Source organism: Apodemus sylvaticus, chromosome 8 (genome assembly GCF_947179515.1).
Source record: "Apodemus sylvaticus chromosome 8, mApoSyl1.1, whole genome shotgun sequence".
Classification (NCBI taxonomy): domain Eukaryota; kingdom Metazoa; phylum Chordata; class Mammalia; order Rodentia; family Muridae; genus Apodemus; species Apodemus sylvaticus.
In genome coordinates, this window is record NC_067479.1 from 2445657 (window position 1) to 2465335 (window position 19679).

Genomic DNA, 19679 nt, shown 5'->3' on the forward strand with positions numbered 1-19679 from the left:
ACAGCTTGTATCCTGCATATCATATATTTACATCATGATTCATGACAGCAGCACAATTACAGTTATGAAGTAGCAATGGAATAATTATATGGTTGGGGGTCCCCACGACAGGAGGAACTGTATTAAAGGGTCGCAGCAATCAATCAGGACGGGTCCTATGGGTTGTCCTCCACAAGTGCAGGGACTTTTCCAGACTCCATTCCTCCTCTCTAAGACGATAAAACTTGCCCCATAAGGTAAAGATTAAAGAAAGCATACGATGGCCCTACAGGCTCTCAGTCAATGAAAACAGTTAGTGGTATCACCGCTCACTGCTTCTGAATCACCTCTGCAGTGACAGGTCTACCACCACCAAAATACAAGCATCCCTGCTCCATTGCTGTTGTATCATCAGGGTCACAGTTACCATGATTATGGCTACCCCATAGCTAGTCATGTTGCTACTGATATTGTTAGTCAAAGATACTTTTACAAAAACATTTTACAATTTATTTGCGGGTACAGATCATGAGACTATCACAGTGCACACGAGGAGGTAGTGTACGAGTTTCAAAGGTCAGTTCTCTCCTACTGTGTGTGTTGTGGGGAACTGAACTCAGCCTGTCAAGTTTCGGGGCAAGAACCTTTACCCTCTGAGCTGTCTGTCTCCCTGGCATAGAACATGGCAATGGAGAACCCAAGCCTAACTGGGTTAGGTTTCAGATCAGCTTTAACGGTTTGGGAGGCATTAGCATTGATAATAGGAGTTGAAGTACATACATAATAAACTCCCCGTCCCCTCTAAACCCCCAAAGGTTGTAAACACAATTATCTCTTTAAGAAACTAGATTCAAGGGCTGGAGAGATGGCTCAATGGTTAAGAGTACTGGCTGCTTTTCCAGAGGTCCTGGGTTCAACTCCCAGCACCCACAGGGAAGCTCACAACTGTCTATATAACTGTCCTTTCTTCTGGAATGCAGACATAATGCAGATAAAAATGCCCATACATGGAAAATAAATAAATCTTAAAGAAAGGAAGGGTGAAGAGAAACTAGATTCAGGAATGCTAGAATCGGGCTGGAGAGATGGCTTAGCACCTACTGATCTTCCGAAAGGTCCTGAGTTCAAATCCCAGCAACCACATGGTGGCTAACAACCACCATGAGATCTGATGGCCTCCTCTGGGGAGGAGAAGACAGTTACAGTGTACTTACATATAATAAATAAATAAATCTTAAAAAAAAAACAAACAAGGAATGTAGATATCTGACAAAGACAAATAGGTTTTTTGATAATTTAGAAAGGCAGAGAAAATGTTCATTAAATATTCAGAATCAGAAAAATGGCAAATGGCCAGAAGAGCCTATAAAAATGGTGAATTCTCAGAATGTGAAAAGGGAAGAGACAAAGGATGAGGATGAAGGGGCAGTGCTGGCTCGCACTTAGATTTGTAAAGAGAAAGCATAAAATTACTTGGCTCTCACTCTATGCAGGAAATGAGAGAAATGCATATGCCATTCTCAGTAAGATTAACACAGGAAATTGAGAGCGTAGCCATCCTGGAACACAGCTTTGGAGGGTGCCAGGCTGGAAAGGTTGGCGCAAGTGAACAGGAGAGCCTAGGTGAACCTCTGAGGTCCCCTTGACCTGTGAACAGTCTGTGCAGGTGGAGGACTCAGTGGACCAGAGTCATCCTTACAAAGTGTAAGGGAGACCCTCTGGCCTTTCTGTTTAAAAAGCTGTCCTCAGAGCTTCTGATAAGATAGGCAGGTAACAAGAGTTACCTTGAAAATATTCTGGAGAATGACCCAGCAGGAGAGAAGCCTTTGTTCCAAATACCTCGGATAAGGAAAATCAGGCAACACAAAAAGCTATTTACTAAGGATTTCTGTGAGTATTGAAATCTAAAGAGTTTCTAAATTTGCTGGGGAATTCAATCTTCTGGTTATAGTTCCTTAGTTTTGTTTTTTTTTTCCTTCCCTCAGAGTGGCTTTACTAAATGACTTGTGCAGAAAATTCACCCATCGTCAGTGTATAATTTATTAGCGTTTCAGTAACTACATAGTGGCTATTCCGTTTCTATCTGGTTCTCCTTCCCTCTTGTTTTTCTGGTGCAGGGACAGAGTACATAGTCTCTCACAGTAAGCCCTCAGCATACGTGGCTAAAGGCGTAAATATTTTTACTTAGTTTAGAATACTTCATGATGGGCTGGAGAGATAGCTCATGTGTTAGAAGGCTTGCCTAGCAAACAGGAAACCTGAGCTGAGTCCTTAGTACCCCATAAAACTAGGACTGGAGGTGGAAGCAGGGACCAGAAGTCATCCTGGGTACTTACTGAGGAACCAACTAATCAAGCGAACAGTATTCCAAGTCAAACATAAGCCACAGTTGCTGATGGAAAGCCCAACATAAATGCCATATCACCCCAATGTCTAGCCAACTTCTGGGGCACGGTGGATGGACAAGGTCAGGACAGGACTAGGAATGAAGGGCTGAACCATGTGGGATTTGATGGCAGGGAAGGTGGAGTGAGTACCCAGGGCCTGTTCCTTCTCGTCTTGTTCTGTTTTGTTCAAGATCAGACATGTGTCTCTGTGTATACACCTGAACTACCCCTTGTTGCATTTGATTATAATGGAAATACTTTTAGATTTTATTTGGGGGCTGAGGAGATCGCTCAGTGGGCCAAGTCTTTCTATGCAAGCATGAAGAACTGAATTCGGATCCCTCACATGTATGTAAAAGCCAGGTGTGGTACATGTCTGCATCCCCAGTGCTAGGAAGATGAAGCTGGGAGGGCCTGGGATCTGCTGGTCAGCTGGTCTAGCGAAATGGCAAGCTCCAGGCTCAGCGAGAGAACACCTCTCAAGAACTAAGGCAGACAATGAGAGAGGAAAAAGACGGCTGATACTGATCCCTCATTTTACGTGTGCACACACCAGCGTGCACACCAACACAATACCCACACACAGACACACATCACACCCACAAACACAAAGTTAAAAAAATCATATGCACTCTGTCATTTGTGTATTTACTGTTATCCAGAAGAAACCGCATTTGCACTATTTTTTTTAAGAACGGCAGTCACAGCTTCATAACTACCTTGCATGTGAGCAATTTCCAAACCCTGACTATAAGATTTTGGGGATTTATCCAGCAACAAGAATAATGTTTTTTTAAAAAAATTTTTTTTTATATGTGAGGGGGAAATGTGAATACAAAGTAAAGCAGTTTTGTTATATCACCTTTAAGAATAGATTTTAAAGCACCATAGTAAAGATGAAACCAATTATTTAAAAAGTTACCAAACCTATAACCTATAGAAAAATTAAAATAAAAACAAAAACAAACTAAATAAAAATCCTCTTCTCCCTTAACACTAGACAGGCCATTTGCCTCTAAAAACAATGGATTTAGTTATTAGCAGTAGAGGAAATTCACTACCATGCTTTAAATGTGTTTTTCTTTTCTTTTTCCTTTTTTTAATTGTAATTTGGTATATATCAGATCTGTCATGAAGTCTTCATTGGCGCCCTCGTATTTCCTAAGGACTGAACTTTTTGGAGCCAGTATAGCACACAACGGCTCTGAAAACTCTAAATGATCAGGGACACAAAGGGAAAAGGCAATTACCAGGAATCTCAGAAGTAGATCTCTGCCCAGTCTTTCACTTTTACCCAGATTCACCAAGCACTGGTGTACTGTTGCTGTTCAGAAATAGATGAGGAAGGCAGTGTGGGTGGCGGGATGGGTGGCTGGGCGCAGATGGGGACACACTGTCATCCCTTAGTGGTTCAACTCTTCCGGTTGACAAAGACAACAACCAAGTCTTTAGATGGCTTGTTTGATCTGTGTGAAAGGGCGGCAGTGGGCTTTCTGGCGCTTGAGCAAGTGGGAACAATATTTTTGGCCGGGGAGATTTCTCCAGAGTTCTCTCCCCTTCAAGAGAGAGCCATCTGGATCCAACAGTGTTTTTGTTGTTGTTGTTGTTTTTGTAAAGCTCCTCCAAGCACTTGGAAGCATAAAGGAAAAGGTACGGAGCTGCCACCACACCTATGAAAACCGCTTACCTCCGTGTTTGGAAGGGGCGATTTAGTACAGCTGGCAGTACGAGGGGAAAAGGAACCAACTCCTTTATGCGTTAATAAGAGATTGCTTGCAATTGATATTCCCCGCATAGGAAGTGTTTATTAATGTCAGCTCATTAATCCACTCTATTGCTCCTTCATGAGTGAAACAGGAATGTTCCAGTTACGTGATGCTTTCTGCAGTAACGTCACTTCTGACCTTGTCTTGACCTTTATAACTGTCCCAACTGTTAATGGGACCTAGATCTTGAATGAACACTCCCCCCTCCCTCCATGTTTAGTCAGCTTGTGAAACTGTAATGAATGAAAACTGCTAAAAATGTTCAATCAAAATCCTTCCAAACCTACATGACGCACTCAAAGCAGCGATGGGATTAAAAAGAGATTGCCTGGAAAATGGAATCAAACTCAGGTTTGTGGCCAGATACCGCAGAAAACTTGTCACAAACACGATGCATATATCTGCTATTCCTCAGACTTTGATTCCTGTTCATTTCTCGTAGTAGTTCCGTGGAAATTAAGTCTGATGTGCTTAGTATGAGAACACGTGAGAAACAATTTACCCTAGAAAAACAATGATATCAGCTCACCTCTTCATGCCAGAAAGAAGTGGTGCCTCTATGTTAAGTTCCCTTTGACTGTGCTCCCTTCAGCATCACATAGACGAAAATTGGAAAGACACTGAGAAGATTAGCTTTGCCCTTCTGCAAAGATGACATGCAAGTTCACCAAGAATTCTGTGTTTTTACATGAATGGGAAAAAAAGATTTTCTTTGACGAGTGATCATTTTTAGAAAGCTACGAGCTGTTTCTCAAGCTGTCATGTTTGTCTAACAAGCAGTGAATGAGTGGAAAGCCTTGGCAGCACCGTCATAATTCAGAGGTGAAAAAATACACAGGGTCAAGTCTGCTTTTACATATTGTATTAATACGTATTTTACAGGTACTAAATTCTGTGTAATTACAGTTTCTGTTGATCCCAACAGTAACTAATGACTTAAGAAGTTCCCACTGTAATTATCCAGTTTCTACATTATGTAAAATTCTTAGTGAATTACAAAAAAAAAAAAAAAAAAAAAAAGAAGGGAAACAAGAAAGCCATGTTTCTTCATTAGGCAAATACTAAATCCAATTCTGAATGGAGAATTTCAGATATTATAAAGTCTCCATGATGAGAAGAATGATATATAAATGATAACTAGAAAATTTTAAAGAAAATCCTTTATACTTTTAAAGCAAATCTCATGGAAATTATTTATCCCAATGAACATATTTTACCAAGTGCAGTAGAAGAACTAATGATTTGCAGGTTGAATCTCAGAATACAGTTTTTCTGGAAGGAAGGAAGAAAGAATCTGTCTGGTTAATAATGTCAGTTAAATTATAAATACTTTACTTTATAATTCCTGGGAATTAAAACAAGAATAGATGTTATGCCGAATAACCTTTTAGTAACAGATTTTAATAAGAGAAACCAAGCTAATGTTCCAAATTTTAGCCATCTGCTTCCATTCTTATTAATAGGGACGGCTGTGCCAGGTAAAACTGGTTCATCTCAGCCTATCCTTTGAGTACCATTACCTGTCAAATGGTCACAGAAGAGGTGAGCTGATATCATTGTTTTTCTAGGGTAAATTGTTTTTCACGTGTTCTCATACTAAGCACATCAGACTTAATTTCCATGGAACTACTAAGAAAAAGTAACAAGAATCAAAGTCTGAAACTCAACGACTCACCTGCTTGTGATACAAGCCTTGTCGTTTAGAGAGATGGGGAGAGAAGGTAGAGTTCTCACTACTGCCATTATCAGAAAACATAAACGACCCAGCGTTAACTGCCAGCTCCGGCCACGCTTCGGTGTAATTGGAGACTGGGGTGGGAGAAAAGCAAGGCTGCATCATAGTGCCGTCTAGGACTGTTTCTACTTAAAGGAATTAATTAAATGAAATTTTCATCAGAGGAGAGGGATAGGGCCTCAGGGAAACTCATGAGCACCTCACCAGGATGCAAGCCATCCATTTTCCATCCTTGGGAGTCATCTGTGCTTTGTACAAAATTATCAGGAGTTCGTATTTTTCATAAATGGTACTCATCTGAACTAAGACAGATGAAATGCTTGTTGGAGGTGATACTTCCTACCACCGAGAGCTTATTTATAGGAGATCTCTGCCAAAATAACCCACACACTATTTAAACTGCACGAGCCCCTCAGAACCCAAGGCACCTACCTGCAGTCCCAATGTTTGAGGCCAGCCAGTTTATAGGCACAGTGAAAGAATCATGCTAACTGGATAAAATAACCATATGTCCCCACCTGAGGCTCCGTTACTTGAGTCATTCAAGTCTCGCTGGACAAAAAGCACCAGAGCCATTTGCTGTTGGAATCAAACCTCCACAAAGTGGACATGGGAGAAATGACCTAATAGGTAATACCGTCTTCTGTGTTAAGAAAAGCTGGCCTGCCACACTGTTGTGAAAGCATATGCCCCAATTATACCCCAACAAGAGGGGCACTTCTTATTTGAAGAATGAAAAGGGGAAAAAAGCCCAGACTTAACATTTACATTGCCATTATCAAAGGCCTAGGCAATTTTCCCTAGGAATAATATTTTTGAGCTATAATGGAAAAAGTGTGAGTGTGGGGGGATTATAGTCTTTATTCAGGAACTTAAGAGATAGTAAGGGAGTGTTTCTGGTCTGACTTTTGTTTGGGAGCTGGTGACATTGGGGGTAACCTTTTCTATCTGCTTACAAGGCCAGGTATCTGCCTTCGGTATGTTTCAGTGTGAAGCAGTGTGCCTGGTTCATGGAAGCAGAACCATCCACATTAGATCTGTCTGCCATCTCAAGATAGCACATGCTGCCTCAGTTTATTCTCTCTCAATACGTGTTTATTGCTTGCACAGTGTCAGGTGGAATAAGGCAGAATAGAGGGAAAGGATACATAGAGTTTGTGCGTATGTGTGCATGTCTGTGTGCATGTGTGTGTGCATGTGTGTGTACATGTGTGTGTGCATGTGTGTGTGCATGTGTGTGTATATGTGTGTGTGTTTCTGCATACATACAGGTGTGTGAGAAGAGATGATGGAGCTGTTCAAATGTGTTGATTAAAGAGAGCACAACTTTTTTTTCTAGGTAAATAGGTCCATTTACTGGCAATCCTCATTTGGGATTGAAATACAGAAACAAATGTGAAACACAATTTCAACTAAAATTATTTTTCTGTGACATGAATAATTTTTTGATGGCCACCAGTGATATGAAAAGAAAAAGGAAACTATTTTTCATAAATTTGGTATATTGCCCAAATAGGATCTTTCCTATGTAGATAGGAATATTCTTTGGATATTAGGTGTGTGTCTATTCAAATGTTAGTTCCTGAGTGTGGGGGTAGGGTAGAGAGGGAGAGGGAGGTGGGTATGCCTGGTCAGGGCTGAAGGCAGACATCCACAGGGAATGACCTACTTAATATCGTTACCCATTTGTACAAGTTTGGGGGTTTTCGGGTGTCCTTGTTGCCAGGGATCATGTAAAGGACACGTCTCACACGGGTGTCACAGGCCCACCACTGAAAACTAGATTTTGCTTCTTCTCTGGTGCATTTTTTATTTATTTATTTACTTTCACAAGGGTGAATGTTTAACACTTAGGACCTTACTAATCTTTTAGCATTCTTCCTCTCCTAAGTAATTCTGAGCGGAGAGTGTGACAACCCCGTGCCTTATAGAAGTCACACGGGCTGAAGTGAGATTATCTCCAGGATAGATTTATAAAAGCAACTTCCCCCCATTCCTCTGAAAAAAGAGGCAAACGGTATTATTGCAAATAACCTTTAAGATAATTAACTAACAATGCTGCAACTAGCATAAAATCTTCCTTCAGGCGACACCTAATTTAAGTGTTACTGGCACAAAGTGGAGACAGATTGTGCATTACCACTGCAATATTTACATAGCAGAAACCCACAGAGCGGGAAACGCCAGGCTCAATGAAGCACTAAATTAGAACAACCGTACCCAGTGTTAATTTGCCTCCCATTCTTTCCAAATCTCAGGTCCAGAAACCAGTACAGATCCATCTACAACCTCCTACTCCGAAATGGCTGAACCCAGGGAGACGCTAGTACTTTCTCTTTTACGCGACGCCCTTCCCACCCCCCAACTAAAATAACTTGAAATTTATTTCTTCTCTCCACAAGAACCGTGTGGTCAAACTGTGATTATTTCGTTACAACTCGCTCCTACTTTGATCTGAAATCATTCTCGTACAAGCGCCGCATCGAAGACGACACGGCGGAGCCTAAAAAGGCTTTTACTTTTTTCTGAGACTGCCAATACAGCTTATGAAAAAATAAATAAGATGAGATGGGGGAAACAATTAATGAGATATTCAGGGAAAGGGATAGTTGTCTACCTTCCTCGATTTTCTCATTGATAAATTTTATTTCAATTCCACATTTCCTGTCTCTCCTGCCAGATACAATGACTTTCCCTTAAGCTATCCTTGTCCATATTTTAAACTCCTGCGCCACACACTCTAGGTATCAACACAACGTTTACCTTTCCCAGCTGCTGGTGTTCTTTGAAGGCGGCAATCAGCTCTTCAGCCCACTGAATTTTTTCTGGGGTTGGAGTAAACTGTTCCTGTACCACAGCAATCTGGTTAGGGTGGATCACCTGTTTACCTGCAAGGGGAGCGACCACACTGGAGGACAGGGGACAGACCAGATGTGCCCAGCTGGGGACAACATCCCTAGAGGCTTCATAGTCTGGGTGCTGAGGAACTGAACGGTAAAAAGTCAGACACACTTTTCCAGAAAACCACACAAGAGCAAACACAAGTATGGGAGTTACTGCACTCTAGACTTGTGTAAACGTTGCCCCTTAGGCGTAGAAAAGCTGGAAGTTCTAGTTACAGGTGGCTGCGTGAGGCGGCTTGTAAAATAACTACTTTGCTTGGATTTTTAACTGGAAAATGTCTGCAAGTTATCCATTATTTTGAGTTAAGGGTAGAGTGAAATTAAATGAGAATTCTCTCAAATTGTCTAAGCTGTCTAGTGCTTGGTTTTTTTTTTGGGGGGGGGCTTTATGTCGTTCAGTTCGCAGCAGATGTTATGACCATATCAATATCAAATACTGCCTTGCAATGATGTATTTCATTTTCCTTTGAGTCCGTTAGTTTTAAGCATGCCAAATTCAAAGAAAACACGTCTAAACTAAAAGGCAGATTTGAATACTGTGGCATCTAGATTACTCTATTTTACATTTCTTAAATAGAAAGATTACAGAAAATTTATCTCTTCCAAAATATATTCGGAACTTCCCTTTCTCCTTAGAGTATGAGAGTTGTTTTGTCTTCAAATGGTAATAAATGGTATCTATGTAGAAATATCTTCAAAATCTTTGATTCCTTTTGAAGTTTAAGGGTTTTAAATAAAAGCACCATCCATATACAAGCCTCAAAGGATTTTATGTAGCTATAACACTATTAATAATAATAATAATAATAACAACAACAATAATTTAACAATCAGGGAAATGTGGTATCTAATCAGGCCATTAATAAAATGCAATATAACTTAATGTCACAAAAATGAGATTAAATTACATTACATGATACAGTTATAAACGTAAATTGACTCTTTAAAACTGATGTACAGTTAATGGCTGCTAACTATATTTGTTGTCTCATCAATTTGCTCTGCCTTTTAAACGGTTGCTTCAGTGTTTGACACTATATGTCACAGCACACATGTTCTTATAAACTACCAGTTTCTGTTACTACACTTATTTAGTTGAACAGATAAAAGGAACAATGTGTGTAAAAATAATAAAACAGGGATTTTCTTTTTCTAGTGTTTTTAGGTAAATAGACAATATTCTCTTTAAACCTCAGCATAATTAAGAATTCTGTTGTCATTTCATCCTTGCCCGCCAGCGTAGCAGAAAAATGTTACGAATTTATATCCATAAAGGCACTTCAAACTATTCGAATACTAAGTTTTAGAGCCAATGGGAGCTACAAATGTGAACTCCTTTCAAATAGTAGGTATTGATTCCACATTTAATTATTTTAATAGTTGCAATAATATTATTTTAAAAGCCTGCTAGTGCCCAGTAGTTATTTGCTAAATTGTCAGCCCTGGATTTCATAATTTATGTACATAATTTACATTGCTGTGCAAAAAGGCAGATTTCACGGGAAGTTCTTGAGACAGGCTCTGTAATGTGAGGAGCAAATGTAACTAGTTAGCTGGGTTCTTGCGAAACCTCCCAACTGCTCGGAAGCACCCACGTTTGAGTATGAGGCCACTGCTACGTGTTGCGGTTTTGAAATCTATATACACTTTTATGACAAGGATTCTTTTGTCAATCTGTGTACATTCCAGTGACGGTATAATGGGCTTTAATGCCATGTGGGACACAAGCAAATATTTTATCCACAAGAGTTCCTTATTGACAAGTTACCAAGAGGGTGCAAAATTGGATGGCATTAAAATTTATGACCGTGAGATCCTTTTTACAGGACCGCTTGATATATCTTGCTTTAAATCAATACCTGTCAAGTTTTTTAGGCAACTGTATGATGGTATCATTTTTGTCTTGTACAAAAGACTGCAAAAACATTGGAAAACCTATATTGCTTCATATTTATAATCTCACCTCGAAGCCTGTAGTGCCCTAGTAACTGCAACAGCTAAGGCAGTGGGAAAAGCTTTCTCCTGGATTTTAGTTTTGGTCTCTTTTTATTATTTAAAAAACCCTAAAATTAATGTATATAGCCATTGGGATTGATGTTAAACCAATCAATGCAAGTGGGGGCCCATTCAACAAAGATGGCAAAAAGCAAACTGCAGCCTCCTGCTTGGTGTGATGCTAGATTTTCTGGAGGGAGGAAAAAGAAGGGAGAAATTATATAATTTTATTATAATCTCATAAAGTTTTATGTGTATGTGCACATTTAAGTTTTCATGCTGAAGTACTGGCCACCACTTCCCCTGGCCCAGTTTTGAGTTAGGAATAACAGGACACTTGTGCTGGTTTTAAGCCCTTTGACCACAGGCTTCAGATAAGTATCGTACAGTTGGTGATGAACGATACTCTGCCTTCTCCCCTCAGCCCCATCCTGCCCCATCTTATGCTGCTTCTTTCCCTCTCTCATGCAAGGCTTAAGGTATCACAAATAAATTCCAAAAATGAGTACCTTAGGATCATGAAAGACATAAAATACTCAAGAGAGCACGAGTTAAAACATACACAGCCTCATATCCTTTGATCACCTTTTTTTCAAGTGTGCAGAAAAATAGTTGGGGAAACAAAGGCCTCTCAAAATCAGTACGTATGTGTGGAGTGTGGCCCCCAGCTTACAGCTTCTGCCACTTGGAGGCACAATGGGCACTGTGCCCTCAGTGCCTCCCTGCACCCCGGCTTCCATCTTCCTGTGATTTAAAACTCCCCGTTGGGCAGAAACAATAGTGCCAGGTCCAGAGGTTCTTCGTGCTGAGTTGGGCAGTCTAGACATTTAAACCGGATTTGAAATAGCTTGTCTTCTGAGATTGAATTGGGGACCAATTCAATTCAGTCCTGTATCTTGAGAAAACTTTGAACCCCAGAGGAAGCTGAGGGGAGGGGGCACTAATCGAAGGACATGAAGGGCCGGTGGCTGAGACCAGGATTCCTGGCAGCCAGTGCCACACATTGTAGGCCAACAACATCTGTCTCTATTAGATAGATTTCATAGAGCTTTTTCTCCCAACTTTTCCATTTGGGCCAAAACCTAACTGGCCAGGACAGGCATGCCCCATCCATGTACTGATTAGCTGGGGGATTCCTTTTCCTCTGTGTCTCTATTAAATATAAGGAGAAAGTACTAATAGTTCAGATTGTTTAAAAAACATCTCTGAGCATGGGACCATATGTCTTTAAGCTTAAGAATTAGAGGTTCAGGGTTATGTCAGTGCTCTGTTATATATGAAAAACAGCATCGGGTTTATTTAACTCTAAGATAACTATGCTATTGCTTAAGTCTTTCCATTTTGTTTCAGAATAAGACATTCTCTGCCAGCACACATTTTTCATTTCAAGGTAATTTGTGAGACATGTAGTTCAAACCTGACTAGGTATAGTATCAAAATACTTTATAAAAGAGATAACAGCATTCCTTCCTTCTCTTCCTTCTTGCTGGGTATATTTATAGTTAGCAATCTTAGCACTTTCATCATAAGAATCAATGAGAGAATGAGAGAAAGAGAGAGCGAGAGAGAGAGAGAGAGAATGCATGAGCATGTGTATATAACCAAACAGGATCATTTATGTATAAGATTCTATTACGGTTTTCAAAAGACAGAATTCCATTGCAAAAACCTGATTTTCAGTTTCCTTGAACTCATGGAGACAGGAGTGGTGAGCACTGGTGACCATCAGCTGCCTACCTCCACCCCATACAGGCCTGTGAGGAACCCACTGACCCCAGCGCCAGCCAGTACCCACAGGTGATGGCAGGTACACAGGCACTTACTGACTGGGAGACACAGGAGGAGAGAGGCGCTTCCTGTGGCCGAATGGTTTTTAAAAAATAGTCATGAGTAAAAAAATCACAGGCAATATCAATTGAGAACTAATCGATACTTTTGCTATTTTAGGAACGTATTCTTATATTTCACCAATCTAAATTATGACAGGTTTTCACTCTCAAACCCTCCCGTAATAGTCTCATCCTTTGACTGGGATCAGCTTACTATACTTAAAAAGACAGAAAAAATAAGTGTAAAGGAAAAAAAATCCAATCAAATGTTTTGTTTGGTAATTTGCAGAGACAAAAACAAAACAAAGCAAAAATCAAACAAAATACAAAACAAAACCCAAAACCAAAAGAAAGGAAGGAAGGAAGGAAGGAAGGAAGGAAGGAAGGAAGGAAGAAGGAAGGAAGGAAGGAAGGAAGGAAGGAAGGAAGAAGGAAGGAAGGAAGGAAGGAAGGAAGGAAGGAAGAAGGAAGGAAGGAAGGAAGGAAAGAAAGAAAGAAAGAAAGGAAGGAAGGAAGGAAGGAAGGAAGGAAGAAAGAAAGAAAGAAAGAAAGAAAGAAAGAAAGAAAGAAAGAAAGAAAGAAAGAAAGAAAGAAAGAGAAAGAGAGAGAGAGAGAGAGAAAGAAAGAAAGAAAGAAAGAAAGAAAGAAAGAAAGAAAGAAAGAAAGAAAGAAAGAAAGAAAGAAAGAAAGAAAAGAAAAGAGAGAAAACCACCCACATACAACCCAGGTGATAATCATCAGGTGCTCTGCTCTGTGCAGCCTCCTCATGTTACAGGGTGTGGGGTGCATGGACATCTTTAGTTTTTGGAATGCCTGCTAACGTACACACTGCTCTTTAAAACAGCACCAGGAACCATACCAGTGAAGCCCATGGCGGCTGCTTCTCTTGACTGTCTGAGAAGTCCGTCTTCATCCCTGAAGTCAATATACACAAGATCTATGGCTTGTAGGCCAAAGGCCTTTGCCGTGACAACAATCTTCTGCCGGGCATAGAGGATGTCGTGGGTGTCCTTGTTGCTTGTTGCACCTGGAAGTGAGTTACATATAGAAAAGGGGGGCTTTAACATTGGAAACCAAACCCAGACATATACTACAGAAACCAGGTTATAAAGACATGTATGCCTCCCTGGAAACTGTTTCCCAGAAAAGTAATTATGCCAATACACAGGAAGGCAGGTATATAGAGAAGAAGTGCTAAATGGCATATATGGCTAGTGGACTGGAACAATTTTCTATATAATCACTTGTAGCTGCATTCGGGAGATAGAAGCAGGTCACAGGGGCCCCTAACAGATTTTCCTCCTTTGTGTAATCACTTGGAGAGTGTCAGCCCAAAGTTAATACTACAAGTGTCCAGGAAGCTGCGTGGGGGGCTAGGGGGGAGGAATAGCTCACTTCTTAGGAATGGCATATGCTAGTCTTGTATTATCTGTCCTCAAAGATGTCCTGATCCAGTGCTTTGGGGTTTGGTTGGATCAGGGGGCCGGGGGTAGGGGGGAGAATGAGGAAGACCCTCATTTTGGGAGAAAGTACCTGAATGCCTTCTGTAGTACACTTAGCTGTGGGACACACGAATGTCTCCTGGAAAGACTCTTATTAAAATAGAATTTTCTTTATCACCCTGAGGGGAGGGAATGTGTCAGTGTTTAAACTTGGGCTACAATACCCATTGCTCAGGAAAAGTGTCCCCAGCCCACTGGAGTGTGGTTCTGAAAACAGTTTCTGTCACCTTGGCCTTTAGTTTCCAACTTTAGAGACACCCAGCTAAGAGCTCAAGGGAAATCAGCAGGGCCGGTAAATATTTAACAATAAATATTCTGAAATATATACTAAGGTAAATTTACAATTTATCTTTAAAAAGCCTACTACATTTAACATAGGAACCACGGTGTTAAGGCACTTGAACATTCCACTTAGGGGCTCAGGTCCTGTACTTAAGTAAGACAGCATATTTAAGCCAGCATCAGTAGTAGTAGAAACAGAGTAGACCCCATACATTCTTGAACATGCCTGAGGTTGTAGAGGCTTTTATTAGTTATTTTATAAATGAGCAGAAGTAATAAAGCAGGATTCTGGAAACAGGAGATGGAGCCTAAATTATCAGGAAGTGGTGGTCAGTTAGTTGTCAAGAAAAGGCACCATCAGGGCTAACAAATACACATTATTATGTAAATGTCCCTTTGTGAAGGGGCAGAGAAGAAAAATGTCTAGTGTGCGAGCTCTCGCTCTCTCTCTCCTCTCTCTCTCTCTCTCTCTCTCTCTCTCTCTCTCTCTCTCACACACACACACACACACACACACACAACTGAGGGCAGGGGGGAGTTGGGAGACAGATCTTTGACACCTATGCTGGCTCGAAAATCTTCTCCTCCAAAAACGACTGCGTCTAGGCAAAGACCCACTTGAGGTCCAATCTTTAGTGTTTCTTCACACACTGCCTGGAAAAGAGCAGAGCAGGGTCTCAGAGGCTGGGAGCAAAAGAAAAGATTCACATGCTAACATACTTTGGCTAAAACAAATCGAGACCTTCCCTAAAAGATTTAATATTGTTCAGATAAAACACCTCATACATATCTGCTCTGCCTGGTGGTTACAGTAATATAGCGATTACAGTTTATTATATAGTTAGAATACTCCAATTATACGACATCCAATTTTCTAGATAACTTTTGGTAAACTCTTTCAGCTTTCACGTCTCTCCAGAATTTGTTTTTGTTTTAAGAGGACTCTTAAAATGGCAAACATAAAACCACAGGAGAGGAGGGAAAAAAATTTTTGAAATCAAACTAATTGGATTATTTGCATTAGGATCAAGTAAAGTGGTTTCAGGCTTACAGTCAGGCAGTGCAAAACCTACAACTCCAGAGAGAAAATAAAAATGGTACCAGTCAGTCAGGGCGTGAGACTAAAGCAACTCTGACATGTCCAGCTGAACGTAAAGACGGATCACGTTTGCTATAAATGCAACTGTGAGTCTTGGGGCGTGCCGCTGTAATGTCCTAACATCTGTGTTGGGTGGGAAAAGAATGAAGGAAGAAGTGGAGATACTGTTGATTAACCTCAGGCATTGTGAGAGCTTCTAAGTATGTTACTGAATAAGATGGCAAAATCGTGCTTGAAAATTAAATCCACTGCATGCATCTGATTCTAGCTCTGGGATGTGCTTTTGATTATATTCGAGGGTCCTAGGGTTGGCTGAGGATTTTGTGGTTGTTTGTCTGAAGGAGTTAGTCACAAGACAGGGCTCAAGGCAGCCCCTAAACATTTTGCACTGGGCCCTTCCTGCACAGTCCTACAGATCTCCAAAGCTTCCTCTAAGTGTTTCTCCATCACAGGTCAGCTACTTCTGCTTTTAGTGATATTTTTTCCCCTTCTACTTTCTGGAGTGGAAAAAAAATGCAAAACCAAAACAAAACCACCAAGGGCTAGAAACTTCAGGAAAAGGTACAGGGAGCACTAGACAGCCAAAGGCAGGTGATATGAGAGACACGTCTTTTTGGAAATGATACAAAGGCTTGCAGATCGAGCTGGCTATGAATCCAGTAAGGCAGGTAGTTTGATGCAGCCGCACAGTGGCTGAGAATTGGATCAGCTAATCTTTTTTGAATATGTGTTAGAAAACACTTTCTGTTTGAAATGTGGCAAGCTGAAACAAGAAACTATAGATTATTTATATGTGTATATATGAACTATGAACAATAATCATATCTGCTAGGAATTACAGATAATAGTACCAGAGAGACCAGGGTATTTGCAGATGGAAAGACAAATGATAGGGAAGGTAACTCAGTGTATAAAGGTGAAAAATAAAATTTCCATATACGCTTAATCTATACATGTACTACCTCAAAGTATATATTTATTCTGTGATTTTATTTTTATGCATACTCTAGGAACATACAAATGTTTGGAGACTGAGAAGACCTCTTTTTTCTTTTTTAACTAGCTTCTTTGTCTTTCAAGATATTGAAAACCTTGTTATTGGAGCAGGACAGATAAGAAATGGCCTGAATATCTTACTTGGTTTATAAATCTTTCTTTAAAAAGAATTATAAGTTGATGTTCAAATAAAAACAAAACAAAACAAACAAACAAAAAAAACCCCTAGAGAACACTAACCCACATGACCATGCTGGGGATGGCTTCCTTACCTTAAAATTGAGCAAACCCATTGCAGTCTCCACAAAGGGGATTAAATTCATAGGTTGTTCAAGTTTTCGGCCTTTTAAGTGGAGTGAAAATTTGTCTGAAAACTAAAATCAGAAATGTCATAGGTGATTAGACAGAACAGAAGCTCAGCCCCTGAAATGCAGACAGAACAAGGCTGAAAAGCCTCTGACCTGAGGAAGTACCCTTCCCCAGCTTCCAGCCTCCACACAAAGGAATGGGAGGGGGCAGGAAGGAAGAAAAAAAAGCAAAGAAAACTAAAGGTAACAAAGTTCCCCCCAAATCACAGTGAAATCTCAAACACCACAATCCGTTTCCCTCCGACAGGAATACTTTGAGGCCTAGGAGCGAGAGGGAAGGAGAGATTCCCAGTTTAAATGCTTCCCTGGAAAACATATTTACTCAGGACTTATCACCCTCTCTCCTCCACTAGATGCAAATGCCAGGCGCTCAGAACAAAGCAGACCTCTCTACCTGCCCCTTCTGTTTTTTGTTTCGGACCCAACACCAACACCAACACATGTGCAACTGTTGGCTGTCTTTTACATATGTGCAATCCGAGTTACCCGTTACAGCGCCACTAGCCTTTGTTCCGAAGGGTTTTCTTCATATTTTTTTTAAGCTTACCTAGGAAGACCTTAAAAAGGAAGTTTAGTTCTTTGAAGACCAAAGCTTGCCAATTTTTTCCATGAGACCAGTTCACAGCTAGCTCTGTGCTGCCAGTGGGGTAGCCCAAATTCCAAAATCTATCATCTGGAAACATACAAAAGCTCTCGCAGATCCCCCACACCCCCGTTTCAAAAAAAGGGGGAGGGAGCCCCACAATCTAAATTGTAAATCTATTATGTCTATCTAGATCTAATAAGATGTGGGAAGATTAAAAAAAAAAAGAAAGAAAGAAACACAGGTATAATAAAGATATTTTTGTAAATAAAGTTGAAAACATATATATCCATTTAAATTTAAGGAATATTCAGCCATTAATGGATATCAAAGGAAAAGGGAATTTTAATCATCTCTCCATTCAGTCTCAGTTGGGTAAATCATATCTAAGAGATTTGCATAAATATAAACCATCAAAGACTTTTCATCTTCAAAGGGGGTTTCAAGACCCTATAAGCTTTGTACTGTAATCATCACAGGTCAACCCTGCAGGAACAGGGCTGCTATGGCAACATAAAAAAACTAATGCTTAAGGCTTAGCATAATATTCTCACTAATAGAAAGGAAACTCATTTTAAAAGCTGGCAGCCTATTTACCAGAAGCAGGATTAGAGGTGTTATTTCCCTTTTTACCTGCCCCCTCCTTGCCTGCATGCCCCCCCTAAAAAATACCTAATCACTGGGATCTTTAAAAAGCTTTTGAGCGATTTGCAGTAACTTTACAATTAGGCTAAAATAAATCACAGCTTTCAGTAATGAAGAATGATTCCCATTGCTCTCTGCCCCTCCCTCTTAGACAGCGTCACCGTCACCTCTTGGTAACTTTCAGGGAACAGAATAACCCACCACAACAGCCAGGGTGGGGAGAGGGCTGAGAGCTCAGGGGCGACCTGTATGGTATCAAACGTGGGTAGAAATAAAACGTAATTTATGTTACAATTAAACTTGGAAATGAGTAGTGAAATATTGGTGGCTTGGGTGTTGAGTACTTAGCTACTGATTTTCTTTTCTCATTAAAAAAGAAGGAAAAAAAGAAAGGAAGGAAGGAGGAAAAAAAGAAAACTTACAAGGCTGGCTACTTGAACTATTCTCTGGGATAGGTCATTACAACTGCAAAAATCGTAAAGTTTACAACTAGGTAAATCTTTTACAAGATATCCCCTGTTCTTAATGAACAAAAATCTCCAATTCCTTTTGCTTTATAGTCAATAGGGGCATTTAAAAATTAAATATGCTAGCCCCTCCCTCCTCCCCATCCCCTTCTTTCTTAAAAATTGCATTAAGTACTAACACAAAAGGTAACTAGTGGAGAAGTTTCAATTAATTTTTTCAAAAGGAGACGATTAAATGTTTCCGGCCTGGTAAAGTGTTCATTTCATCGAGGTGGAGGGGACTGGGGAGGGGGGCGTGAGGAAAAGAAGGGGGGAGAATTACAAAGAGACTGGGGAGGAGGTGAAGTAGCAGGGCTCAGCAATTCTTTCAATTCCAGTGCACACCCAATAGCGTGTTGGAAGAATACGCACTGTTGGGATTTGTGGGAGAATTGTCCCGCGACAAAAGAGGCAGAGTTACGCTTGTTACAGCCCAATAAGCCGTGCCAGTCAGACAAGAGCCCACACTAACGACAAAAGGCGAGCGGGCGATTCTCACACAAAAGAAAACAAGTAAGCCCATCTTTCAGTTGTGCGTCAGGCTTGAGGTTTTACGCTTCGCATAAATACAAACGGAGAGGAAAAATAAACAGCCCCAAAGACTTCTGCTAACTAGACGTCCTATTTCAATTTCAGCGTCTCCCTCACATCCGAGGATTTGATAGAGCGATTCGAAGTCCCAATTGGGGAGCTCAGGATTGGAGACATCACCCCCGTTCTAAGGGGAGTGTGATGCTGGCCTAAAGCATCATAAAGCATGCAAGCAAGGAAAGAGGGACTTCAGAGTCCCCCATCAACTTAATACGTATCTGAGCGCAGTCTGAGTGCGGTTGGAGCCCTCGGGACAGGCATGCACTCTAAACAGTACCTCTAAGCATCGACAGCCAATCTTGGTGAGATCTCCAGTTTACTGAGTAACCTCAAGACCTTGATGACAGGTCTTTAAGAGGATCCCAAAGCAGAGCTGTCAACAGATACCTTACCATTTTCATGTACGATAATTTTCAACCTTCATGTAGCTACATTTGAAGAGTACAGTGGAATAGACAGAGCAGAACTTATATTCAACTAATAGAGTACAAATATTATTACTGCAATATGGAA

General features: G+C 40.6%; 2 protein-coding genes and 1 non-coding gene across 7 annotated transcripts in view; 1 reads left to right on the forward strand and 2 right to left on the reverse strand.

Annotated features, from left to right (window-relative positions):
- Positions 1–19679, reverse strand: part of Pcca (propionyl-CoA carboxylase subunit alpha) — a 774935-nt gene that overhangs the window by 500299 nt on the left and 254957 nt on the right. The window lies entirely within an intron of this gene.
- Positions 1–19679, reverse strand: part of Clybl (citramalyl-CoA lyase) — a 221414-nt gene that overhangs the window by 10289 nt on the left and 191446 nt on the right. The window contains exons 4-9 of one of the 5 annotated variants that reach the window (XM_052190582.1): positions 16746–16847; positions 14939–15032; positions 13454–13621; positions 8631–8755; positions 5808–5941; positions 5350–5404 (exon numbers count right to left, since the gene is read on the reverse strand). In XM_052190582.1, coding sequence (XP_052046542.1) covers positions 5389–5404; positions 5808–5941; positions 8631–8755; positions 13454–13621; positions 14939–15032; positions 16746–16847 — 639 coding nt within the window. In that variant the 3' untranslated portion in view covers positions 5350–5388. Of the gene's footprint in view, positions 1–5349; positions 5405–5807; positions 5942–8630; positions 8756–13453; positions 13622–14938; positions 15033–16745; positions 16848–19679 lie in introns of those variants that run through there. The other 4 variants (XM_052190581.1, XM_052190580.1, XM_052190583.1 and 1 more) reach the window with 4 other exon arrangements.
- LOC127691835 (U6 spliceosomal RNA) lies at positions 4712–4818 on the forward strand. The gene has a single exon (XR_007979404.1). It is a non-coding gene; the product is annotated as a U6 spliceosomal RNA (small nuclear RNA).